Genomic DNA, 27,767 nt, shown 5'->3' with positions numbered 1-27,767 from the left:
TCTATGGGACACACTTCCAGTAGCACCAGCTTAAGCAATTTTTTCCTGAATTATCTGCTTCCTATGACCAAAATTAGCCTGATGGTGTAGGAAACATAATAACCCATTTATCAAGAAGTCAATGAATACGTACTGAACAACTGTTAGGTGTATATCAGGACACAAGCACTGTGGGGAATACAAAAGCAAGTAAGGCAGGACCCTTTCCTTCCTTCAAATAGAAGAAAAATATATATAAATAGTAAAAGGTTAACTGAAAAGTAAAGCAATGTGGAATATTAGCATGAAATAATAGCGTAGAGAAGACAACCATCTTATAATATTAAATGTATTAATGTCACATGTTATCTGCCAAGAGAATCATAACAAATAAGGGAAACATAAGAAACTGCGGATTTTTAAACTGAAAACACTGAAGTTTTACCATGGTTCACTGATTTAGTAATCTACTAAAAAGGAAACAAACTGGCAAGTTTTCTGTGTAAGGAAAAATGTTTTGCAGGAAAATCAAATTGAATGATTTGTTCTATTGCTTCAATTCTGAATCATATCTACATGCTCCAAAATTTTCAATGTGGAACACAATAAGATAATTATATTTATGTTTTGTAATAACTCAGAAACCAGAGTTATTATGCTTTTGAAAATAATACGATATCATGCAAACATTTTTGAAATGTAATTACCCTACTACAGCAATGATGGATGTGATGCAGGGCAGATGTGCCCCATAATTGGGGCTTAGCCTGGGAGGTTTTGGGTTTACCCAGGGAATAATTCAAGGGCAAGTCAGGGTCTTAGCAACATTTACTGAAATGGCAATGCACAGCAGCAGCAGAGGTCTTGCTCCTTGCAGAGCAAGTTACCCCATAGGCAGCGTGCCCAGAGGAGCAGCTCAAAGGCAGTTTGCAGCCATATTTATACCTGCTTTTTAATTATATACAAATTAACGGGTGGATTGTGGAGACATTTCTACAAAAGGGGTGGTAACCTTTGAGTTGTCCGGTCACTGCCACAGAAAGGGGCAATAACTTCCGGGTGTTGCCATGGCAGCAGTAAACTGACCTGACACACTGGTGGGCTTGTCTTAGGGAGAGGCGCTTCTCTCTCTTCCCTGTTTTAGCTAGTCCTCCACCTTGTTTCCTGTCTGAGCCCCGCCTCCAGAGTCGAGTCCCGCCTCCTGCCTCAGATGGAGCCAACTACAACTATTACATGAGACATACGTTACAACTTGTCAAGATTTCCTTTAAATTACATAGTAAGTAAAACTAACTCATGCTATGTTTCCCTTGAATATGTCTGAAACTTTGATATCTATTTAAAATAATTATTTTTCTTTCATATGTGTATATTACTAAAAGGGATTTGACATCATTTAATAAGAAGGCATGCATATGAAGAGAGAAATCTTAATTTATTTTAACATGATAATTCCTACCAAGGTTACATAAATCTGGAACTATTTCACTTCACACTCTAAAGCAGTGGTTTTATGATTCTTTTCAGTAGTATAACTCCTTTCCCAAATTAAGTCTTATTTAGACTCCAGTGTTTTACAAAACATAGAATCTTAATTCTTTCACTCAAAATCCTCTGAGCCTTCATTTCCTATGGAGTAAGGCCAGGGGAGGGGTCCAGGGCTCCTTGCTCGGTGTTCCCTTATTTCTTCACTCTGAGGAGTCCAAAAGGAGACTTTCTAGGACCCAAGGATAGAAGAGAGAAGAGTGAACGGAGGGAGACAGGAAGGAGAGAAGGAGGGTGAAGAGACCAAATTCCTTTAAAGCAAAGGAGAACTCAATTTAAATCAATTTTGTGGGCCGTGGAATATTCTGAAAAATAGATCCCCAGGGTACTGTTCACTGGCACTGTGGTCTTATATGATAAATGCAGGAATCATATCATATTGAGGCCACTAACTTTCAGGTACTTAAAAATCTCAAACTAAACGGGAAAGACACCATACACAAAGGTTAAAAGTTTTGAATTGTTTTAAATTTTCTTGTGTCCAAAAATCTGAAGTCACCTAATTACAGTGTTAATGCCACATCTTTGTATAAAAATGTGTACTATAAAAATGCAGCCAAAAAGATTTCACCATGCAGAGCTTTCCAGCGACTCTATTTCAGAGTGTTAAAAATTTAAGTGTGAATAAAGAAGGGAATAGGCTTGAAGACACAAATAAAATATAAAATAGATTTACTTTCATATTTAAATAAAACTACCTTATTTTAAATTTTTGTTAAAATGTATAAATATTAAAAATATTTGTTTTGCCAATGCCATGTGCCAATTACACATCTATAGATGTTTACTGAAAGCTGCTCAGTTTATTTCTTTGACTCTGATAATGGCTGTCTCTACCTTTTTGGACAAAAGTATCCCCAATCTATTCTACAGATCTTCATAGAAATAATTTCCCAAATATTCTTCCATAAGTGTTACAACATGTCTGTGTAAACACAGACAAAAGTATTTACAGAATTTGATTATGTCTGGCAGTTTGTAGAAGAGATTAATTATAGAATAGTCACTTTCATGGCTTTACTGTGAAGAGAAAAGCAAAGAAACAGTAGAAAGAAGGATGTATGTACTTTCAAGCCCCAGGCAGCAATTTTAAATAATGATTTGGGCAGTAGACAGTTAAGAATAGATCACTTATACACTGACCTAAAATTAATGTTAAACTCCTTTTCCGTAATGGTACCTTTTATGTACCTGTTTTATCCATGATGTGCTGCCATAAGCTGTATACTTCTGATATCACTCTTTTCTTAGGTCAAGAAAGCGGCCATGTTGGAAATATCACCTGGCTCCTTTCTCAGCCATATGGATGGAAGAAGGCCAGATCATAAAACATTGCTCCAGGTGACCTCCAAGAGTCTCCACAAGAGTGTTGAACTCAGAAAACATGCGACTAGTGAGAAAGATTCATGGTGTGATGCAGCCAGGCTACAGTCCCAGGAGCAGTGGCACATGCACCATGATGTTGTAATTTTACCATCACAATGGACAGCTGGACACATCAAGCTGCAGCTGGGGTCTGCAGGGTGAGGATGCTATATCATAAAAATTGGAATAGAAACCTCTGTGCCTGTATCTTTCTCAGTAGTAAGAGCTTGACACAGAGCACAAGCAGCAGCTGTAGCTAACTTTGGTGCCAGGTAAACTCCAACTGCATCTTATTATATCCATAGGCCTAGACTAATAACATAGGGTAGAATCACTAGTTAGCAGGTACCAAGACTTGGGAACCACTAAGGAAGCTTGAGAACCAAGTGGGGAAGGAGGAACGAGGAAGATGCCCAAGTTCCTCTAGTCAGCCATCTTACAATATCGTTACCTTGTTATTCTTCCCACTTCTAAAACAGAGAAGTTTAAGTATTTAATTAATGTTTTAATGGATACCAACTGCAGAGCTGAAGATAATATACATACTATCTCGACTTCGTCAATATTGGCTCAGGAATTGGGGTGGGTCAGAACATGCCAAGTGGGACAATGACACCAGGGATGGAGAAAACAGGGCACAAGCAGGTGGCCAGCAGGGAATATATTCCTTTCAACACTCTGAGACAGCTCCTTAGGAGGCGAATAATTCACCATTAGGCTAAGCAATGTGAATTTCCTCATTTTTCCTTGTGAACCATTTCCAAATTAGCTTTCTTTTTAAGTTTGACTGTATAGTTTTGAAAATACTTCAAATTTTCAATTTGAAAATTTGAAACTATCATATTCTTTTGAGAAATATGAAACTATCATATTCTTTTGTTTAAATGTATCTGACCAATGTTCAGTGGATGGCTACATATATTTAGCGATTAGCCTATATTTAGGCATTCCAATACTTACTGCTTAAGAAAACATTATGTTTCTGATTCATCTTTCGTCTGTAGTTTATTACTGTTTAGATCTTCGTACTCAGGACTTTCTTGTAAATTGGCATCATTGCTTGTATCAATGTTCATATACAAATATGTAATGTAGTCCTGCCCAAAACACCATTTCCTCTATACTTGAATGGAAAATAAGTCCAAAAATATTCAATGATTTTATTCCTTAGGTCTACAGATGAAGATTATTAAGTTTGCAATGGTTTACTACAGTCTTTTCAGTTACATCTATTTCTAATGTCATCTGATTTTTGACTACTATCATAATTATATAACAACTTGGATTAAGTTATGTCACATTAAATATTGCTCCTAGAATGCTAGTCCTGTCATCTAGTTGTGATTCTTCACCCATCCATTCATGAGGTCAGCCTGCAGTACTCACTGGAGCACCTTGGAGAAAAGCATGGCTGCAGAGCAGCTGATGGCCCATCAGCGTAATTCTGATGCCTGTGGGATAACAGTTCTCCAATGTTTTTCCTTTCATTTTGGGCCATGAAAAGTACATAGGCATTACAGTTGGCACTTAATCCAAATGTACATTTCAGATTACCTCTTTATTTAATACAAAGCAAACTACATATTGACTAAAGAAGTACATTTCTGTTTTTATAAGAGTTTTGACTACCATTCTCCTAAGAGCACTTTAAACCTTTATTTGGTGGAATTAAAATTAACCAGCATTTTGGAAACAAATTAAATTTTCTGATAACTAAAAATATAAAAATACGCAGTTTAAACATGTTCAAATATGTTTAAATGAAATTATCTTTTTAGCCTTGATGTGGTCCTCTAAATGTTGAAACAATATTATTTCCTAAATATAGTGGGACAAAAATCAAGCTATTTGGAATTAGAATTCATGCAGAGTTTTGCAAATGCCAAACCAGTTTTTCATCAATAAGGAAAATTAATGTGCTTTACTTTGTGTTGTGTTGAAAGAAAAACTAAGCTAAAAAATCATATTACTTATATCTTTAATCAAAACCTCTGCCTTACAATAAATGTATCATTAGTAGGGAAGGAGTTAAAAAGTGTGTAGAAAGACACTTTTGTTGAGCCAAACAAACATATTAATAATAGATGACCAATGTGCCTCTGTATGATGTAGGGTCTGTGAAATATTACAAAACGTTGTCTTCTACTTGCAAAATGCTTCAACAGAACCACATGCGTGAAGAGCACATCCCTAAGGACAACTCCATCTGTGTATTTCCAACCACAGCTCTCTTGTAGATGAAAAGACTGTTAGGGGATCTTTGCAAGCCTCCTAATGGTTCAGTGGCTTCATCTAGTGCTTCCCTCTAATTGGCCCTGCATTCAAGACGCTCGGTCAGTGGTCTGGTTGCCACATTCAAATCTTTGGCAATCACAATACTACAAGGAAAAGGAAGAGTTTCCCAACAGATATCAAAAAGAATTAGTGGCTTAAACTTTTATGGAGAAAGAGGATACTTGTGAGTGTAGGTCCCAGTGGTATTAGCAGATTATATCCGGACAGTGAGAAAGCTTTGTCAGAAGTGGTTCATCAGCTGAAGAAAATAGAGCATGCAAAAATTGCAAAATACTTGGTCTGCAGAAAGCTTGCATTTCATTCTTTTGTTTCAGGATAAGTTGGGATTCCTCCTGAGGGATTCCAAAAATAGATGTCAATAATGAGGGAAAGCTACCCTCTACCAACAGAAATGCCAAAACAAAACAAAAGAAAAAGCTGTGTCCCAGGGTTATTGTCTCTTCTTACTACTCAAGTCATCTGGATTACATTGTAAAAATCACATTTCATGTACAAAAATTGCTTGCTTAAATAATTACTCTTCACAACAGATTTGACCTAAGTCCAGAAGAGTGACTCTTTTTTAATGCAATCACAATACTACAATCGAAGATCTAATCTAAGATCACACACACACAGTTTTGTTCTCTGCATTTCTACATTTCTCATGCTTTAAGCAATAGCATAACATATAATTTCAACATACTCCTTAATTTTCCCACATTTCAGTTTTCTCATCTGTAAATGAGAATATATTAATATCTGCCTCATGAAAATAAGAATGATACAGTGGAATTTGAGGTACAAGAGGATTTTGTTTCACACTGTAACAATGATGGCTTTTAAAAATTTAGAAGAGAAATTTTATGAGCTAAATAAGTTTTGGTATGCTCGCACATAAATCATCTTCTTGAAGCCTTCTTCAAGATAGAATATTTAGTATTTCAATGTGGGGACAATGGAAAATGCAGATTATCCCAGCCTGGAAGAACCAGATGTGGGTGTCAAAAGGCATTTCAATCATTTCACCATTGATTATTTGACATCCTTGTGGAAGAAGCTAATTAGGACCAATAATCCCAACAGGTGGAAGAACTGGGTATTGGAGTAAGTCCACCTTTACCTCATGGGAACTAATCAGCACTCATTAAGCAAAAATAACTTTCCCTCATAGTGAGAGATTCTAGATTCTAGTCACTCACCTAGAAGTACAACCTATAACCCATTATCAGTTCTGAATCATTTAGCCGCAAATCAGTTACCAACAAATCAGTTACCATGCAAAGTGTATGAACACTTTAGGGAGATCCAAAAGCTATTATTAAGGCCAAAGGATTTAATATTGTAATTTTTTGAAAATAAAAACTTCTATTTTATGTTTAAGCAATTTTACAGATGTATTCAAAGCAATAAATAAAACACTTAGGTTATAAAATATACTCTCTATACATGCATTAATTAGTTACATTAAAAGCTTATGAATCAGTTCCAATTTGGTACAAGGAAAAAAACTGGCCTGATGAAGAAAGCCCCTACCTGGTGATATGCTAGTAAATAATTTAACAACTGGCCTTGGGAGCTTAAGGAGGATATTTCTATGCTATAAATACTTCATAAAAAATTTTTAGTTACCAATATGATGTCACTGGATGTACAATTGGGAAGAGATACTCAATAGATAGTCCTCTATTATACAGAATTTCCACCATACAAACTGTAGGTAAAATCCATACCGTGTAGATGTAAAATAACCCCCAGAGCAGAGATAACAGTATACTGCAATAAAATCATTAGAAAGTGTTGACTTTTAAATATGTATACTTTTGTTTTTAATGTAATTTAATTATACATTTATATGGTTAATTTTTAATAAAGCTGTATTTAACAACTGGCTCACATGATTCCTGGAAACCTATCAGGAAGCTGTCCCCAGTTGGTATGAGTGAGCTCCAGCCCATGACTGTCTCCATCTGCTGTTCACCATCCAGATATAAAGCAAATGAATAGAAGACAACAGAAATCAAAGCAAGTTTTATATTCTCAGAGACATTTAAGATTCCACAGGAGAGACTTTAGTATTGAAGCATCACACACATAACTGCTTTGGAGCTAACAATGGCTCTAGATGATTTCTTGAGGACCTCTTGAAGTTAAGAAATGTTACTTTTCATAAACTATAATTTGAAAGAACTTCATCAAGAATTTATATTTTAAATACAGATTTGATAAATAATTATCATTAACAACCATTTATAGCTCCCATTGTCTTAATGATGATCATTTACAGCTAGCTACCAGCACAGGAAACATAACTTCAGTGTAGAGCACTCCTGTTTGTACCTTAATTAACCAATTTAACCAATCAACATCTGTAGCCTATGGCTTCCCACATGCAAACTCTTATTATACTAGATATTAATCAATACCAAAGTATTACAATGCCTCTCATTACTGGAATAGAAACTTTCAGAAATATATTTATGACTTATCATCACCCCTGTTGAGCTCATATCTCTTACGAGAAACTGATCACTAAAATCCTGTTTCAATACTTCTTGTTAATAAAGGAACGAAGCATTCTAAAGAATGCTATTCTGCAAAAAATGAAAGAAAAAAATTTAAAAAATGAATAATATCATTAACACTGCCATGATCTTCCCTTGCTTCCTTTAACAATAAGCTATCTAATTCTTGCAATTAGAGTCCTTGTCAGTACTCCAACTCCTGCCGCCCACCCACCTTCACCTTCATCTCCCTTTACCAATGGATAAAAGTTTCTCCTCCAATTCAATGAACTGCAGATGCTCTTACCAGTGTCAAACAGAACAACAACCTACTAGTTCAACTGTTTCACATTCTCCAACTTAAGTCAATGCCTTCACCTGATTTTTTTTGTTTGTTTATTACTATGCTTATCTTAAAATATCTATTCTCCTATACTCTATCAAGACCTAAGGTAAGAATGTTCCATTACAGGGCATTCATAGCCTACCTTCCATTTTATTTCAATATCTTTGCAAAACATAGCAAATTAAAAATGTAAATTAGATAGTTTGTGCTATATGTCATTTGCATGTACTACCATTTAATTGGCATTTTGAATACTAATCACTGATGAAGTATTTTAGTCTAATGTTATATTCTGCTGTAGATGCATGTTCACATACATTAACACCAATTAGTGTTAATGGGGATTAAAAGCATGAATTTTTGATGCACCTAAGAAAGAAGCTATACTAAATATAACCTTATCAAGTATTTGCCAAATAGTCTTCCTAAAATTGACCTCAAAGCATCCACTAATTGTTTGGAAAATCTCTTCTCTTTTTCAAAATTAATGTTACTTTAAAGTGTAACATAGAAAGTATTATAAGAAAATCAAAATAAGCAATAAAGAATAATTTGTGGTTTTCTTTTTAACTTCTCATTGTTGTCCAAAATCCTGTAAATCTTAACTTCCACATTAATTGGCTTTATTTTTAAAATAAGTAGCATATTTATTCTCTCATTCCATATCATCTGCACAATGTTATCAATCATCCAACTCTCAACATGTGAAGCCAAAAGGCACCAATACTCCAGCACTATGCCCACTATGCCCTTCGTGCAAGTGGAACAAGTGCCGAATTTATGTGTAACACAGGAACACCTTCATGCCGTGTACACAGTGCACAAACTAATATTAAGGCCTTGGGCCAAATACACTCTACTTGTCTCCTGGATTCTTCAGTGTTGCCGATCTGCTGTTTGCTCCAGTTTTCTTCCTCACACTATTTTGGTTTCATTCAGACACTGGGACCTTGGGAAAAAGGGAAAGTCTATGTCTCTCTAGCTCAATAACATCTTCTGTCATCTTTTTCCCAAAGCATCCCAATTTTGTGTTTTCCATCTTGATTTTTATTTTTATTTTTAATGAGTTATTTGTATTAAGTGCTTGTAAACCTTATTTTATTTATTTATTTATTTATTTATTTATTTATTTATTTATTTGAAACAGTGTCTCACTCTGTCCCCAAGGCTAGAGTGCAGTGGCACCATTAAGGCTTCACTGCAGCCTGGAACTCCTGGGCTCAACTGATTCTCCTCCCACCTCAGCCTCCAAGTAGCTGGGACTACAGGCACAGACAGCCACAACCATCTATGTTTTATTTTTGTTTCCTTTTTTTGGAGAGGTGGGGTCTCCCTGTCCTTCCAGAACTGGTCTGGAACTCCTGGGTTCAAGGAATCCTCCCACCTCAGCCTCTCAAAATGTGGGGATTACAGGTATGAGATACCATCCCCAGTCAATCTGATCGAAAGATCGAAAACATACATTGCTACATCACAGGCACAATTTGCGAGAGAAAGGTAAAAAAATAAAATAAAATAAGTAGTTTATGTTTTAAAAGCAAAGACTATTGATGCTCTGGGGATAGAAAATGATTTAATTCCCAAAATCTTTTGATAAAGATTATCCTTCTAAGGGAAAAAAATAAAGACTACGCAAAACAAAAATCTACATGTAAGTAACGAGAATGAAAATGATTTGATTAAAATGGAGAATATAATTTGACAAAAACAAAAGCAATTCATTATTTTATAAACAATAAAAACCACATTATATATAAATACTTCTTTCTATTTCAGTGAAAATTTTGTTCATCTCCATTTTCTTAGTTTTACAACCTTGAAATTTGCTTCAAGAAGCCTGAACCACATATGTTCAAGAGTATGAATATGTGTTGTTCATGAAATAGAAATTTGTCCCTATGGAACTGAGGATGCAGACCTGGAAAAGTAGGAAATAATTCTATATTGGTAAGGTATTAAATGGCAGCTTACAGAGACATGATTATTTTTTGAAGAGGAGTGACAGATTGAAGTTTCCACTTAAAGAAGATCAATCAGGCATTGTAGAGAGTGAATTCATTACATCTCTTGGCAGGGCAAGCAAGCTGAAGGGAGAATCTGGGAAAGGAGGTTTCAACCTAAAGAATTAAAAACAAATTAGGTTTCAACCTAAAGAATATGAAGTATTAGTTAATAAAATAAAAGGTGAAATAAGTAACTGAAGCTCAAGAGAGAAAAGGTCTGATGGATGTTATAAATTTCATAGTTATATGTCAGGGAGGCTTAAATCATGAGAAATGCAGAACTTTCTTATGAATACTTATTAGAAGGACATATTCAAACCAATGCTGATCAGGGTTACAAACATAAGGACTCTAGTTTGAAATCTATTACACAGCATGGTGACTATAGTTAATAATACTGTATTGTATATTTCAAAATTGCCAAGGGAGTAAATTTCAAATGTCTTGCCACAAAAAAAAAAAATGATATGTGAGGTGATGAATGTGTTAATTAGCTTGTTTTAATTATTCCATGATTTATGCATATATCAAAACATCAAATTACCTCATAAGTATATACTATTATTATTTGCCAATTAAAATTAAAAATAAGAAATTTGGTTTGCAAAGCAGAAACAGGAACATTCCTCAGCCTCACAAATATGGTCTACAACCATTTTTAGTGTGTCCTCTAGAAGAAATGTTGAAACCATTTACTTCAAGTAAACCTTGAAACCATGCAGTATGAGCCCTGAGGCACTTTTATCAAAGCAAAGTGATCTTTCCTGTCCTAGGCTAAAGAAATAGACGCAGTGTCAAAAGGGGCTGCGAGGAGGCACCTTGCCCACTTCCTGCTGGGGCTTTTATCTGGGCTCCCTCTCCAAAGCAGGCTGTGAACCAGACCCAGTCTATGACCTAAAAGAGCAGAGAGCCTACTGCAGATACACCAGATGCTACATGTGCAGAGGACAGGCAGTCTCAGTGACTGACCTATTCAGGATAGGAAACACGACACTCCCTCTGAAACAGACCACAGACCTCGAAGAGTCTGTTAGGATGACTCCCTGCTATCACAGACGTTAAGCTTTCATAAGAGAAGCAACTCTTCTAAAACTCTATTTATTTATTTACTTATTTGTTTGTTTGTTTATTTGGAGACAGTCTTTTTCTGTCACCCTGGCTGGAATGCAGTGGCACGGTCATAGCTCACTGCAGCCTTGACTTCCTGAGCTCAAGCAATCCTCCCACCTCAGTCTCCAAGGAGGCAGGGCTACAAGTATTCATCTTACTGTCTGGTTCTTTTTTTTTTTTTTTTTTTTTTTTTTTTTTTTGGTAGATACAGGTCTCACTTTGTTGTCCAGGCAGGTCCCAAACTCCTGGCCTCAAGTGATCCTCCCACCTCAGCCTCCCACAGTGCAGGATTATAGGCATGAGGCACCATACCCAGTATCTGTCCTAAAATCTTAAAAAGCTAAGGACATTCACAGTGGCAACTCAGCTAACTCTGCTCTCAACTGACCTTCAGAAATTGGGTTTGCCCCTAATAGCCTTAAGAAGTATCCAGTCTTTTCTCTTCAAGTTCTTCTGACCCAGGGGACTCTTCATTTGAGTAAACGTTCCCAAACCTTGATCTACCTCAGAATCATGCAAGGAGCTTTCAATAATTTGAGACTCTCGAGCCCTTCTCCAAAATATTTCTATCCAGTAGATCCTGGTGAGCTTGAGCCACCGTTGTTGAGAAGCTCTCCCAGATGATTCTGATACTGCTGATCCAAAGACGCCCACGAGGGCAGCACTGTCCAGGGGTCCTCAGGCCCGGCCTGTTGCCTCTGCTGGCCTAAGAACTTAACCCTTTGACTCTGATTATTCCTGCCATGACATCCTCTCCACCTTCTGCCACCCATAAGCCCGAATCCATATGCACATTGGACATAAGCATTTCTTTCACCATTTAAGTGGTTTTAATTAAATCTAGGTTTGTTCTACCTTAAAACATACTCCAGACTAGCTCTCTCTCTGTATTAAGTTCCTAGGGTTTCCTTGTATCACAACCAAGTGGCTTAAAACAAGAGGAACAACTTATCTCACAGTTCTCAAGGCTGGAAATCCAAAATCCAGGTGCCACCAGGGCCCACTCCCTCTGAAGCCTGTAAGGGACTCCCTCCTTGCCTCTCCCTGGCTTCCATGGGTTTGCCAGCAATCCCTGGCTCACTCCAATCCTCAGTCTTCACGTGGCACCTTGGAAGAAAGGGAAGGTCGACTGTCTCTCTAGCTCGGTAACATCTTGTCTGTCATCTTTTCCTCAAAGCATCCCAATTGCGTGTTTTCCTTTCTGATTTTTATTTTTATTTTTAATGAGTGATTTTTTATCTCTCTGTGTCATCCCAGTGTCTTTCCTCTGTGCTTTTCTGTCTTTGTGTCAAATTTCCTGGTTTTAATGCCATCAGTCATAAGGAATTAATGACTTCGTTTTAGCTTAATAACCTCTATAAAAACCACATTTCCGGCCGGGCACGGTGGCTCAAGCCTGTAATCCTAGCACTTTGGGAGGCCGAGACGGGCGGATCATGAGGTCAGGAGATCGAGACCATCCTGGCGAACACGGTGAAACCCCGTCTCTACTAAAAAATACAAAAAACTAGCCGGGCAAGGTGGCGGGCGCCTGTAGTCCCAGCTACTCGGGAGGCTGAGGCAGGAGAATGGCGGGAACCCGGGAGGCGGAGCTTGCAGTGAGCTGAGATCCGGCCACTGCACTCCAGCCTGGGCGACAGAGGGAGACTCCGTCTCAAAAAAACAAAAACAAAAACAAAAAACCACATTTCCAAATAAAATCACATTCTGAGGTATGGGGAATTAGGACTTCGGTGTATCTAAAACAGAACCCTTATGTATCCAAACACATCTGCTGCACTTACACACACACACACACACACACACACACACACACACACACACACAGTACCCAAGCACCACAATTCATTGTGTTACTCATGATGTAACCCTTCAGTATTGGCTAATGCAGAATGGTTTCAATACCAGTCACAGTATAACTCAAGTCTCATTAGTAGATAAAATTTGAATTTCACTAACCTTTCTCTTTTCTAAGTTTCATAACATGAACCACAGTGTTGAAATAAAGAAAGAGAACGGAAACAAAATGATTAAGAATTATATTACAGAGGAGAAGAAAATAACTATTAAAATTAAAACCATGTCAAAGCCGAAGTATCAGTATAAATACAGAGTAAAAGAAATATATTTCGGCATTTGCTGTCCAATATCTATGGCAGGTGAGCTGCATCTTTCATAGTACTTAGTTAAAAACATGTTACCACAGCTACACCACCCCCCTACAGACACCTCTTAACACATCTATCTCGGCACTCTACTGTCATAGGTGCTTTACTCACAGGTGCTTTGAATGTGGTATGGAAAGAAACTTAACTAAACTTCGCTTCCACTGTGAGAAAAAAAATGCTGGTTTTTTTTTTAATTTGAGAGAATGTTCCCTATTTATTTATTTATTTACTTACTTACTTATTTATTTGTTTTTATAGAGTGTCACTCTGTCTCCCATGTTGGAGTGCAATAGTGGCATCATAGTTCACTGCAGTCTCGATCTCCTGAGCTCAAGCGATCTTCCCACCTTAGCTTCCCAAGTAGCTGGGACTAGAGGCACAAGCCACCACACCTGGCTAAAATTTTTTTAAATTTGTTGTAGAGATAAGGTTTCGCTATGTTGCCCAGACTGATCTGGAACTCCTGGACTCAAGCAATCCTCCGACCTTGGCTTCCTAAAGTGCTAGGATTATAGGCATAAGCCACTGTACCCAGTCAGATGTTCTCTACAATAAAAAATATTCATCTATGAGTTAAAAGCTGCCTATTTTCTCTAAATTTTGTAGGGTTCTGGTACCACAGATATGTCCAGTGAAAGTTTTGAGTTCTATTTCCCTGATTCATAGGTCTAATAGTAAGACTTTTACCTTGAAGTGACGAAAGGTGCAATGAATGTGCATGGGTAATAATAACATCCTGAGACAAAGTTGCATTGAACATGCCAAAGTTGCGTTGAACATGCCAGAGTCTGACCTCTGTGAGGTTGGAAAGATGTCTAAAGCTCTGTGGGAACAATGACTGCCAAAATTAGTTAGTGCTTCACTGAGGCTACTCTCAGAAAATGGCTCTGAAATGAGATGTGGCATGTCAGACTTTGAAATCATGCATTAAGGTTTATTTAAAAGTGGTACCTGAAAAGAATGTGCTAACCGCATATGATCAAGTGTTTCTTTTTATGTATAGATTACACCTATCTAATAATAAGTATATACAGTATTATAAAACAAGCAAAACTGAAAGTATCCTTACAAAGAAAAAATGTACTTAAAGGCTCTTGGATGACTAGATGGATTAGTGACACAGTAACGAATCACTTCCTTAAAAAAAACATTTATTTCACATAGTTTTTGATGGGACTGTATTCATACTTTTCATTTTCTCTTTAATTTCATCTAGGAAAATCAGGAAGATCACAAACATAAAACCATGGGGCAAACACCTTGAGGGCAGAAGCCTGGAGAAAAACTAATGATGAAAGACAGCCAGAGCAGTGGGGTGAGAAAGGCAGACAATGACTGAGATTTTGCAAACAAAAGCTCATCCACAAATACTAGCTTGAAAAGGACATGTTTGCTCCAAGTAAATTTCCCAATTTGAGTTTTTATTTTCCCACTCCAGACAGTAGCTCAGATGAAATGGGAATAAGATAATGAAAAGCTTTTATATGTTCCTTTAACTTTTAGGAGGAGCTAATGTACCATCTATTTGATGACCTCCCAGTCAAGCCTTAGTCATGAGCATGTAGATTGTCTTCAGCAGACGTGTTCTCCCAATGTCATCCTCTTTCAACACCCTCGTTAGTTCACTGCCTCATAACCTCCATTGTCTGATAGCTGGTGGAAGCAGAAAAAAACATAAAAGGGCAAAAAAAGACAATTGGTTTCAGTAGAAAGTGCACCAGATCTGGGAAACAGGGATCTCTACCCTATGATATGCTGAAGCAGGCTTATATGGGCTCAGAGTTAGAATTGGTTTTGTTAGATTTTTAGGAATTTTGTGAGCAAGTTGTTAAATACAGCCATTATTAAAAAATAAATTATGTAAACTTAAATTTAAAGAAATCCTACTAAAAGCCAAGATACTGAATAGTTAACAGTTATTCCTTCCAAATTATTTTGCTGTGTTTTACTTTACCAATGCTTTTGAGGTTATGCCTATCTTATGTATATGATGGAAATGCTATATAAAGGTAAACTTGAAATTGGTCAAGATGGAAGTATTTACACCAAAGAATTTGGCAAACTCCACAAATCAGTGGTTGCTTACTGTTTTGTTGATTGTCTAGGCTTTTTAAATAATGGAGAAATATTTTAAGTAATGCATATTAAACCTAACAGTGTGTCATGTCTATAGACATTACATTGTCAATAGCATGAAAGAAACTGAGGAAATAATTTTTAAATATTTAAAAACTATTATCCAGTTCAGCCAAGAATCTGTTCATGTAATTGATGAAGTAAAGTTCTAATATTTTCTTCCAATTTTCACTTTCCTCTTCTTAAAGCAAACAAAAATATTCACCAGCATTCATGTCACATCTGTAAAACCAAGAGTTTGTCAAACTCAGCAAAAAGATTCTGCCAACATTAAATGGCTGTATGGAATTCACACTAAAGACTATTACATATTTTACTACTGCTAATCATTTGTCAACTGAGAGTTACATGTCTTTTACATAAAGAAGAGTATCTTGTATGATATTATAATGGAATATATACATATGTTTTGTTTTGGTTACAATCCAGTTGTTAAATGCTTACCATCATCCCAATATTTCTACCATCCAAAAACTACTGATTATGGAAAAATTGTTTAACTCTGTGAATATCAACTTCCTCACCTGCAAACAAATGAAATGAGTATCTACCTCACAGGATAGTTTTAAAAGTCAAAAGAAATGTTTATGTCAAAACCCTGAATGGATTGCAAATGTTATGTATTATCAGAAATTCAGCAAATATGTTTCAGCTCCTAATATGAGCTCTAACAACTTGCAGAGTTTGCAAAGGTCACTAATACTATGGTCCCTACCCTCAAGTTGCTTACAATCTAGTGGTGAGAAATATGTATTAATAACCTAAAATTATTTAAGAGTATATCAAATGTTTTTTAACAGAGGAAAAAGTGAAGTGCTATGAATATAAGGAATATAGGAATATAAGGGATTTTACCTGGAGCACCAAGGAAGACTTCGTTAAAAAATGGAATTTTAAGATAAGCTTTGACAAATAAGTATCAACTGAGAAAGTGGAAAGAGGGGCATGCTTGGCTGATGGATGAAATCTCAAAAACATTATCATCACAATGCCTGTTAAGAAAATCATAATTGCATTGATAAATCTGCTACATAAAAACCTTACTTGTTATTTCCATGCAAAATAGATATTATGCATTATAGATTATGCAATCCAGCTGCCTATCCATAATCTTACATTGAATCAAGAGTTGACTCAATGTTTAGTCAGTTTTTCCAACTTACAAACCATGTCCCTTTCTAAAAACCAAAGTACAAATCAAGCTCCTGCCTTCTCAGTGAAAGAAAACATTCATATTGTAAATTTTTAAAATTATTTTTCAAGAAAACTATAAAATATATTTCATTCAAGTATTTCACACGACAGAAGGCACTATCCATTAGACTTAAAAAGTGGTCACTGATTTCAAACTTACGAATACATAAATTACGCATGCATTATGTGAACAATGAAGGGCACATCCAAAGTGAGGTTTTCATGGGAGACTGGAACACTGAGGCAAGAGAAAAGTGAAAACATTCTAAAACCTTCATGTAAACAAGGACTAACTACTAAAAAGCACGATTTTATATCTCAGTTCATAAGTCTTGCAAGGGATGACATTACTGAGTAAAGTTCATTGCAAGCTTTTTCCTCTCGCTTGTCAAAATATACTAGGTTTATATTTGTGACTCGAAAAAAAATACAGTGCTTCGAAGAAAGCTTGGCAGAGCACTCAGAATCTGTCTTAGGTATAACGCAAGGGAGATGTCTATTAATCTCTCACACACACACGTTTGACTCAAAAGGTCTATGGCCTTGTCCTCAAGTGACCATGGAATAGACCACAGGGCCAGTCCAGGATCCAAAGGGATTAAGAGGAGCATTTGCTCTGCTCTGAAAGGCCCTTTTTCCTTCACTCTAGTTTCTAACTTCCCATTACACACACTCCCTCTGCAAGGCACCGCGCCAATGGAGCCGGTTCACTCTGTTCTCTCCTTGATGACAGCTGTCAGTCCGTCGCCGCCTGAACATGCAATATTTCAATAAAATCCAAAGCGGAATTGGAAGGGCGGGGCTGAAGCACACAGCCTGATCTCCTTCCTGGAGGTCCCAGACTCCTTAACCATCACCTTTCAACCTGCTGAAGGTAAGAACCACCTCACTCTTCACTAACAGAGTTGAGGAAGCTTCTGTCTCCTCAGAACCTGGGCATTCACACACATTGTGTAATTAAGCAACATTCCTGGAAATCATCCTAAGAAGAAAGAGCCCACAAGTCCCCGTGTAACTTCGTCACGAACTCGGAGGGTGCTAAAGCCAGGTGTCGGATCAAGGGGCAGGGAAATCGCTCACTCCCCCGGCGCCTGGACAGCAACCCCTGGACCTCGTGGCGACGCCCGGCGGGAGCGCGGCGAACCCCAGCGCGCGAGACCGGGGGTGAGACCGCGCCCTCCCGCAGGGCAGGGGCGACCCAGCGAGTGCCCGCGGCTGGAGAGCAGTGCGAGCCCAGCCGGGCAGCGAGGAGGCTGGGAGCCGGGCGGAGCGCCCTGCTCACCCTTTCGCCCCTTGCCTGGAGCTGCGGAACCGCAGAGGGAGCCTGAGAGGCCGGTCCTGGAGCAGGGACATGTACTGGGGCAGGGGCGCGCGGGGCACTCACCAACTGCAGCGCGCAGAGGCAGATGAGCGAGCAGCGTCCGGTGCAGCAGCCCATGGTGCCGGCAGCGTCCGAGCGGCGCTGACTGCCAGGGATCCGCTTCCTCCGCAGCTGCTGCCTCCTGACTCCGGAGTAGTCCCCGCCCGGCCCGGCCCAGGCTCCCTGGCCCCACGGCCGCCGCTCGCGGCTCCTGGGCTCCGGGCTCTCGCCCGCCTTTGTTAGTTTCCCGGCGGGGCGGGCCGAGGTCAGTGCGGCGTGCACGACCCGAGCGTCTGGCGGGGGTCCCTGGGTCCCACTGTGCAGGTCTGCTTCTTGGGGAGGGGGAGCCAGGCGGGCGGGGCGGGGGGCGGAAGGAGGCTACAGATGGCGAGTGGGTGAATGTCTGTTTAGGGGAGGGGAGTATGTAGGAGGTGGGCGTCTGGAAAGTGGAGTGGGCTGTCTGGGTCCGGGTGTGTGTGTGTGAGTGTGTGTGTGTGGTGGGAGGGGAAGAATGAAAGGGAGTGCCGCTGCGGAGGATCGGCCTGCCTAGTTAGGAGTCTTTGGGGAGAAAGGAAGAGGGACAGAGAGAAAAGAGAATGAATATGAATGAGCGTGAATTAGGGCGGCCGGCGGCGTTGGAGACCCTCGTTGACCGGTGTAACTGGGTAGACCCAGCTGGGCTTTCTCGCTGAGGGTTGTGCTGGGGATTGGGAGGGTGGTCGGACGCGGTTGCAACGGAAGGGACACGGCTTAGTTGAGCTGCCCCAGAGGTGGCGAGGATGGGAGTTGGGATGACTTGGGGTCGGGGGAGGAAGCGTCGGGGCGCGAGACACCCAGGGTGGGCGGGCGCGGCGGAGCTCAAGGCCGAGCTCTGGAACCTTCCCGTCTGCGAGGGGGCTGGCGGGCGCTGCGCGGGTGAGTCTGTTCAACCGGCGTTGAGCTCTCAGCTCGGGGGTCTGCGAGCCGAGGTTGCTTTTGCCTGCCGCAGCCGGTTGCCTGGAGGACGCCCCTGCTGGAGTCTGAAAGGAAAGTTGGACAGAGTTGGTTGGCAAGGGGCGCTGCGGCTGAGAGATGCTCCGGCCCAGGGCGCCGGGACTAGCCAGGACGCCGTGGGGAGACCTGGCTTAGGGTTCTCAACTCACAGACCCTTTGAAATCCTCACCCGGAGGGAGACAGGAGAAGTCGAGAAAGAAGAAGATGCGTAGCTTTTTCTAGAAATGGGGAAGGTTTCCGGAATGAGCATAAATATATCTTCATAGAAATAAATTGTTTGAGAAGGATTTGGAAATCAGATCTCGGATAATTAAGATACAGACAAACTCTGTGAATCCTGTGGAAACTCTCCTGCTCTCTCCCACTTAATAAAACAGAGAGGAGGCGTTCTGCAGAGGATTAAATTTCATCAGGGCTCAAAGTCAGATTTTATGGGCGCATTTGTTGTACCTGGTGGAACTGCGCAAGGAGCTCAAAAGCACACCAGAACAGGGAACAGGCCTGCAGGCCAATTATCTCGGAAAAGGCTGTCTTCAGAATTTGGCACAGAAACCCTGTTTCTAGCCCACTGCTGCCCTCCTGGGTTCTTGGCGGTAGGTTGGTAAGAAAAGGCAAGACGTCTTTGCGTTTTTAATACTTCCACTCTAGACATGGAAACTGCTCAAGCCCTTAGTTCAGGCATTAAAAGCAGTCCTATTTTTACTTTTATCCTCTTTCTGAAACGTTTCTTCAGGATCTATGTTTATAATTTAAGACAGTTATCATTCCCAAGGAAGTCTGCACATCTTTGAAATTCTAGTAGGGACACATGAATAACTTCAGGATTTGGGTTAATAAAAGGGTCGGGAACATTCATTGTTTACATTCCGCCTCTGTTATTATCATGGAGAACGGAGAAGTCGAGTCAGAACTCCCCGTCCTTTTTTAACCCGAGCTTTAAGACATCAGTGATCAAGGATCATGTGAGCACCCTGCCTTTATGCACAATCCGCATACTCGTCATCATTCTTGATGGATGAAAACAATAGGAAAAAATGAACACTAAAAAATAAGTAGTTTAGCATATAGAAAAGGACATTGCAGAACATCTCAGGCCATTGACCCCTCTAAAAGCTGTAGGAAGCAGCTGAAAAGTGAGGGGACATGAACAAGTCTTCTATCTATAACTTCCAGAAACTGTTGTAACGTCTTCATCTCCAGAGACTGTGATGAATGATGGTAATAAAAATACTGACACTTTCTTCTCTCCAAATCACATATGTTTACCCCAGTATACTTTGTCATGATTTTATTTATTTAGAAAGTACCATATTAGCAGCTAACCTGCACTGGGTCCTTGCCAGGTGCCATACACCCATCTAAGTGCTTTATATGTGTTCACTCATTTAATGATGACTGCAGCCTCATGGGGTGGGTGCTGTGAACATCACCATTGAAAAGATAGGGAAACAAGAGGAGGGGCTCCCCTGGCTGCTAAACCAGGAAGAGGAATGCAAAGCCAAGGAATTTGATTCTAGAGCTCCTAGATTTACATATTCCCTATGCTGCCTCTGAAGCTTGGGACACAAATAGCAGTTACCCACAGGGAAGCTAACTGTTCCCTCATAAGTAGGTGTAATAATGTACATTGATCTAACATTCAGAGTTAGTATCACCCATGTGGTATGATTTTAGGAGATCAGGAGGGTCCCGTGTACCTCTTCCTTTCCCATTGCCGCCTTTACTGATAGCCTCAAATTGGAGTTTCTTCCTTGTGTAATTTAAGACCGTTGAAAAATGCATTTTTACTAAATGCATTTAAACAAGAAATAAAGATAACACAATGCTAATAAGTCTAGAAATTGTGTGAAGCTACCTTTATTTCTCTCTGCAATCTCTTATTCTCATTTTCTAAATTGTATTACATCCTGAACTAAAAATCGTTCTCCCTTCCTTTTTTTCCTTCCTTTCTCCATCCTTCCCTCAAATACTTCTTACTAGTTCACTTCTTAATTGCTTCTATGCAAAGGGCTGCGCTAGCTGCCTGCTCTGCAAAGGTAAATGGTATCACGCCCTCTCTTCCCCTCAAGGGCTTACAGGTGGGAAGGGAGAGCAGCTGCAGGCCTAAAGTAACACTCCCTCTGAAAGAGGTTAGTGCCAACTGGTTTCATTAAGTTTTCTTCCTGTGAGAGTTAGAGAAGGTTTAAAAGAGGAATTACCAGTCTCTTGGGGAGAGGAAATGAGACTAGAAAATGACAGAGCAATGGAAAGGATGGGGCCTGAACAGGAGTTTGGTAAAAGCAACTGGAGAGGAAATAATCTAAATTGAACAGTCCATCAGATATATGGCTGTTAATACTGCTTCTTGGCCGTAGAATCTCAGGGAAGCCATTTTGCTCCCCTGTGAGCCCTATTTTCCCCATACATAAAGTGGGTGTGATAAAAATGACTTGCCCCAGAGGGCTAAGCCTTAGCCTTTTCTCCTTGCTTGTCTCCGTGGAGTTTACAGCCTTGACTCATGCAGGTCTCAGCCTCATGTCGCATCCCATGGAGGCCTTTACTTAACAGGCCTCCTAAAATAATACTCCAGTCACTCTATTTTTCTTCCAACTGATTGTTTGCATACTATATGATTTCCTGTCTCCCCAACTCAAATACAAAGCTGTTTCCCCAGTACTTATAACAGTGGTTAAATTCAGTATTTGTTGCAAGAAGAATAATGATGGGTATACATTTTTAGCATAATACTTCACACATCATGTTGAACATATATGTATACATGCACATATATAGTATGTAGTGAGTATTAAACATATGCATACACACACACACACACACACTTCTTAATGCCATTTGAGTCTGTGTGTTTGTTTTGTTTTGTTTTTGTCTTATGTCTATCTCTTCTATGCCTTTATTTCTTGGTGAAATCCCTTTTGAGAAACTTCAGTCCTATCTCCCTTAAGAGAGGAGTGAGTTGTCCAAACTAACAGATAACCTGGGGGAGACAGCACATCCAGAGGCCAGATCTACCAGTGCAGATTTCCAGATTCCCAACTTCTGGGGATTCACTTTCAAATACTAGCTATAGGACACCAGCTTTAAATTTCTCCTTAAATTAAGATTATTTTGAATTAACATTACTCCTTAATTATTGCACTGTTTTTTATTTAATTGTTTGTGTAAGCCTCCCAGTTCTGCATTTTTACTGAGTTGAAGAGTTTATTGCCTGATTAAGCATTCTACCTCCACTGTGAAAAGTTCTTCAAAGTATTAGTAAATATATGTGTTTCCTCTGATGCCTACTTAATTGGGAGAACCTCATTGGGGCCTTCATGGAGCAAGCAAATTATAATTCTCTTCATGATTTTCTTCATCACTTCATGATTATCCGACAGATATTTCAAAGCAGTATGCCAGCTCAGTTCGAGTGAAGATAAGGTTTACACTGGAGCAAAATGTGGACCACATGTATGGCGAGTTTGAAGCATGCCTGTGAAGGGCTGCAGAACATAAGTGTGCCATTGCATGGCTGTTGAGACAATCCTTCTTGTTAGAATTGGTTCACTTATTATGCGTAGCAATGGATGTATGAATGTTGGGGGCATACAAGAGGGAAAAATGATAACAGTTATATTTTTTATACTTTCTTACTCTCTAAAAATATATTTCTTGATATTTTAAGCACTTTACATATGAACATTTAAAAATGCCCCCCAGATGGCTGTTTAATTGACAGATAAGAAAGAAATTGGAGATGGACATACTGTATGGGGGTGTTTCTAAGGTCACTGGAAAACTTGTAGAGTGGGAGAAACCAAAGGAGAAAGGATAAGAAAAGTTATTTGGTATATTTTGATTGAATAAATGTAACTTATAATTAGTTCTGCAATTGGAAAGATATAGCCAAACACCTTTTTTCCATTTCTGTTTTGGTTAAAAATAAGCCTCAATTAACATTAACTCTATCAGTGGCCTGAAAACACTGATCTGGTTATAATTAGTACTGTAGTGATACACATGTAGTGTTTTTCTCTTTTTTTTTTTTTAAGATGGAGTTTCACTCTTTTTGCCCAGGCTGGAGTGCAATGGTGCGATCTCAGCTCACTCCAACCTCCGCCACCCGGGTCCAAGCGATTCTCCTGCCTCAGTCTCCTGAGTAGCTGGGATCACAGGCATGCACCACCACTCCTGGCTAATTTCTGTACTTTTAGTAGAGACGGGGTTTCACCATGTTGGCCAGGCTGGTCTCAATCTCCTGACCTATGGTGATCCACCCGCCTCAGCCTCCCAAAGTGCAGGGATTACAGGCGTGAGCCACCGCGCCTGGCCCATTTAGTGTTTTTTTTAATATCATTCGGTGAGCAGACCCCACCAACACCGGCAAGTTCAATAATTCCTCACTGCTTAATTTACTGCTGAGTATTGGCAGCCACTGGGATTTCTCTGCAACGTACATGCATATTGTGTACCTTCGGAGCCACGTCAGAGTCCTCATATCAGAGATACAAACAATTCATTACAACTATTGAAAATTCAGCTGCTCTCTGCTTTCAAGATTTCAGGAGCTCAGATCAGACAAGTCCTCATGGGCTAGAGCCCCAACAATTGACAGTAGCAAAGTAAGAGCAAGGGTAACATGATTGAAATGAAAAGAAAACACAAATACAGTCTCTGCAAATCCAGATGCCACCATGAACGTTTTCTGTAAGCATGCATGTGTGTATTTATTAGATTACATTAAGTGCTCCAAAGTATGGAGAATAATGCCCCCACTACCTTCCATTTTCAAACAAGGGAGGCACTGCTATAACATATGCAGAGAGAGAGTATTCTATCAGATAATGTACTTTTGGAGCAGATTTTCTCACACCTGTCTGGCTCAAGAATCAACCCTATATTACTGCATTATGTTTCTGTAAAAGGTTTCCAACAAGGAAGGTGAGTGAAAGGTAATAGGATCTCTGTGTATTACTTTTGCACCTTTTCTGTACATCTAGGATTATTTCTAGTTAAAAATAAGAAACAATCTTATACAAATGTGTGATGCATTTACAGTAAGCATATGAAATACTGAACAGATTGCCCATCAGAAATGTAAAACCTAACACAAAATATGTTAACTCAGGCTAATATGGAATGAACTGTTTTTCGGAAACATGAGTGATAGATTTTTCTTATTTGTTCATGATATATTAATATTCATATAAAATCACCAAATACACCAAGATACATAAATATACAATTTGTATTTTTTCATCGCTAAGACAAGCTTACATTTCAATATGAACATGACTCTACTTTTTCCTGTATATTTTTATTCAAGAAATTGAGAGGATTTTTAAAAACAATTAAGCTATTTGGTAAAACCAAATAGTTTCCCACTGTGTTCTCAAAGGAGAAAATTAGAAAATGAAATTGGTAGGAAGGAAAAGTGAGTAAGTAGTTGTTAACAGTACTGTGATGAGACAAGTGACTGACAAGATGACTGAATAGGAACAGCTCCGGTCTGCAGCTCCCAGAGAGATCAATATAGATTTCTGCATTTCCAACTGAGGTACCCGACTCATCTCATTGGGACTGGTTAGACAGTGGGTGCAGCTCATGGAAGGCCATCCGAAGCAGGGTGGGACATCTCCTCACTTGAGAAGCTGAAGGGTGGGGGAACTTCCTCCCCGAGCCAAGAGAAGCTATGAGGGACTGTGCCCTGAGGAGCAGTGCACTCTGGCCGAGATACTATGCTTTTCTGATGGTTTTCACAACCAGCAGACCAGGAGATTCCCTTAGGTGCCTACGCCACCAGAACCCTGGGCTTCAAGCAGAAAACTGAGTGGCCCTTTGGGCAGACATGCAGCTAGCTGCAGGAGTTTTGTTTTGTTTTTTTTTTTTTCATATTCCAGTGGCAAGTGGAACGCCAAGACAGAACCATTCACTCTACAGGAAAGGGGGCTGAAGCCGGGGAGCCAAGTGGTCCAGCTCAGCGGATCCCACCCCCATGGAGCCCAGCAAGCTAAGAACCACTGACTTTAAATTCTCGCTGCCATCACAGCAGTCTGAAGTCCACCTGGGACTCTGGAGTTTGGTGAGGGGAGGGGCGTCCACCATTACTGAGGCTTGAATAGATGGTTTTTCCTTCACAGTGTAAACAAAGCCCCGGGAAGTTCGAACTGGACGGAGCCCAACTCAGCTGCTGTAGCCAGACTGCCTCTCTAGATTCCTCATTTCTAGGCAGGGCATCTCTGAAAGAAGGGCAGCAGCCCCAGTCAGGGGCTTATAGATAAAACTCCCATCTCCCTGGAACACAGCACCTGGGGGAAGGGACAACTGTGGGCACAGCTTCAGCAGACTTAACGTTCCTGCCTGCCAGCTCTGAAAAGAGCAGTGGATCTCCCAGCACAGTGCTCAAGCTCTGCTAAGGGATAGACTGCCTTCTCAAGTGGGTCCCTGACCCCATGCCTTCTGACTGGGAGACACCTCCCAGCAGGGTTCAACAAATAGTTTATACAGGAGAGCTCCAGCTGGCCTCTGGCAGGTGCCCCTCTGGGACAAAGCCTCCAGAGGAAGGAACAAGCAGCAGTCTTTGCTGTTCTGCAGCCTATGCTGGTGATACCCAGGCAAACGGGGTCTGGAGTGGACCTCCAGCAAACTACAGCAGACCTGCAGCAGATGGGCCTAACTGTTAAAAGGAAAACTAACAAATGGAAAGAAATAGTATCACCATCAACAAAAATGGCATACATACAGAAACCCAATACAAATTTCACCAACATCAAAGACCAAAGGTAGATACATCCACGAAGATAAAGAAAAAACAGCGCAAAAGGCTTAAAATTACAAAAATGGGAATGCCTCTTCTCCAAAGGATCAAAACTCCTCGCCAGCAAGGGAATAAAACTGGACAAAGAACGAGTTAAAGGAATTTACAGAAGTAGGCTTCAGAAGGTTGATAATAACAAACTCCTCCGAGCTAAAGGAGCATGTTTTAACCCAATGCAAGGAAGTGAAAAACTTTGATAAAGGGTTAGAGAAATTGCTATTCTAAAAGGTTAACAATTCTAAAACCTTTTAGAGTTGTTATTCTAAAAGGTTAGAATAATCAGTTTGGATAAGAACATAAATGACCTGATGGAGTTGAAAAACACAGCACGAGAACTTCGTGAAGCATACACAAGAATCAATAGCTGAATCAATCAAGCAGAAGAAAGGATATCAGAGACTGAAAATCAACTTAAGGAACTAAAGCAAGAAGACAAGATTAGAGAAAAAAGAATGAAAAGGAACCGACAAAACCTCCAAGAAATATGGGACTATATGCAAAGACCAAATGTACATTTGATTGGTGTACCTGAAAGTGATGGGAGAATGGAACAAACTTGGAAAACACTTCTTAGGATATTATGCAGGAGAACTTTCCCAACCTGGCAAGACAGGTCAACATTCAAATTCAGGACATACAGAGTACACCACAAAGATACTCCTGCAGAAGAGCAACCCAAAGACACATAATCTTCAGATTCACCAAGGATGAAATGAAAGAAAAAATGTTAAGGGCAGCCAGAGAGAAAGGTCAGGATACCCACAAAGGGAACCCTATGAGACTAATATCAGATCTCTCTGCAGAAACACTACAAGCCAGAAGAGAGGGGGTCCAATATTCAACATTCTTAAAAAAAAAAAAGAATTTTCAATCCAGAAATTCATATCCAGCCAAACTAAGCTTCATAAGCAAATAAGAAATAAAGTCATTTACCAACAAGCAAATGTTGAGAGATTTTGTCACCATCAGGCTTGCTTTACAAGAGCTCCAGAAGGAAGCACTAAATATTGAAAGGAAAAACTGGTACCAGCCACTGCAAAAACGTATCAAATTTTAAAGACCATTGACACTAAGAAAAAACTGCATCAACTAATGGGCAAAATAACCAGCTAGCATCATAATGACGGATCAAATTCACACATAACATTATTAACCTTAAATGTAAATGGGCTAAATGCCCCAATTAAAACACACAGACTTGCAAATTGGATAAAGAGTCAAGACCCATTAGAGTGCTATATTTAGGATACCCACCTCATGTGCAAAGATATACACAGGCTCAAAATAAAGAGATGGAGGAAGATTTACCAAGCAAATGGAAAGAAAAAAAAAAGCAGAGGTTGCAATCCTAATCTCTGATAAAACAGACTTTAAACCAAGAAAGATAAAAAAAGGCAAAGAAGGGCATTACATAATGATAAAGAGATCAATACAACAAGAAGAGCTAACTATACTAAATACATATGCATCCAATATATGAGCACCCAGATTCATAACACAAGTTCTTAGAGACCTACAAAGAGACTTACACACTCACACAATAATAGTGGGAGACTTTAACAACCCACTGTCAATATTAGACAGATCAATGAGACAGAAAATTAACAAGGATGTTTAGGACTTGAACTCAGCTATGGATCAAGTGGACCTAATAGACATCTATAGAACTCTCCACCCCAAATCAAGAGAATATACATTCTTCTCAGCACCACATCACACTTATTCTAAAATTGACCACACAATTGGAAGTAAAACACTTCTCAGCAAATGCAAAATAATGGAAATCATAACAAACAGTCTCTTAGAAAACAGTGCAATCAAATTAAAACCCGGGACTAAGAAACTCACTCAAAACCACACAACTACATGGAAACTGAACAACCTGCTCTTGAATGACTACTGAGTAAATAACTAAATTAAGGCAGAAATAAATAAGTTCTTTGAAAACAATGAGAACAAAGACACAATGCACCAGAATCTCTGGGACACAGCTAAAG

At 39.6% G+C, this 27,767-nt stretch overlaps 1 protein-coding gene across 2 annotated transcripts in view; it reads right to left on the bottom strand.

The window, feature by feature from the left end:
- NKAIN3 (sodium/potassium transporting ATPase interacting 3) overlaps nucleotides 1–18,466 on the bottom strand; it is a 751,074-nt gene extending 732,608 nt beyond the window's left edge. The window contains exon 1 of one of the 2 annotated variants that reach the window (XM_010360367.1): nucleotides 18,009–18,466. In XM_010360367.1, the coding sequence (XP_010358669.1) occupies nucleotides 18,009–18,062 (54 nt within the window). In that variant the 5' untranslated portion in view covers nucleotides 18,063–18,466. The remainder of the gene's footprint in view (nucleotides 1–18,008) is intronic. The other variant, XM_010360366.2, reaches the window with a different exon arrangement.
- Nucleotides 18,467–27,767: the final 9,301 nt, after the last annotated feature.

The sequence above is a fragment of the Rhinopithecus roxellana genome, chromosome 9 (assembly GCF_007565055.1).
Source record: "Rhinopithecus roxellana isolate Shanxi Qingling chromosome 9, ASM756505v1, whole genome shotgun sequence".
Classification (NCBI taxonomy): domain Eukaryota; kingdom Metazoa; phylum Chordata; class Mammalia; order Primates; family Cercopithecidae; genus Rhinopithecus; species Rhinopithecus roxellana.
Note: the sequence above shows the minus strand (reverse complement) of the source record. Positions and strands in the feature narration are given on the sequence as shown.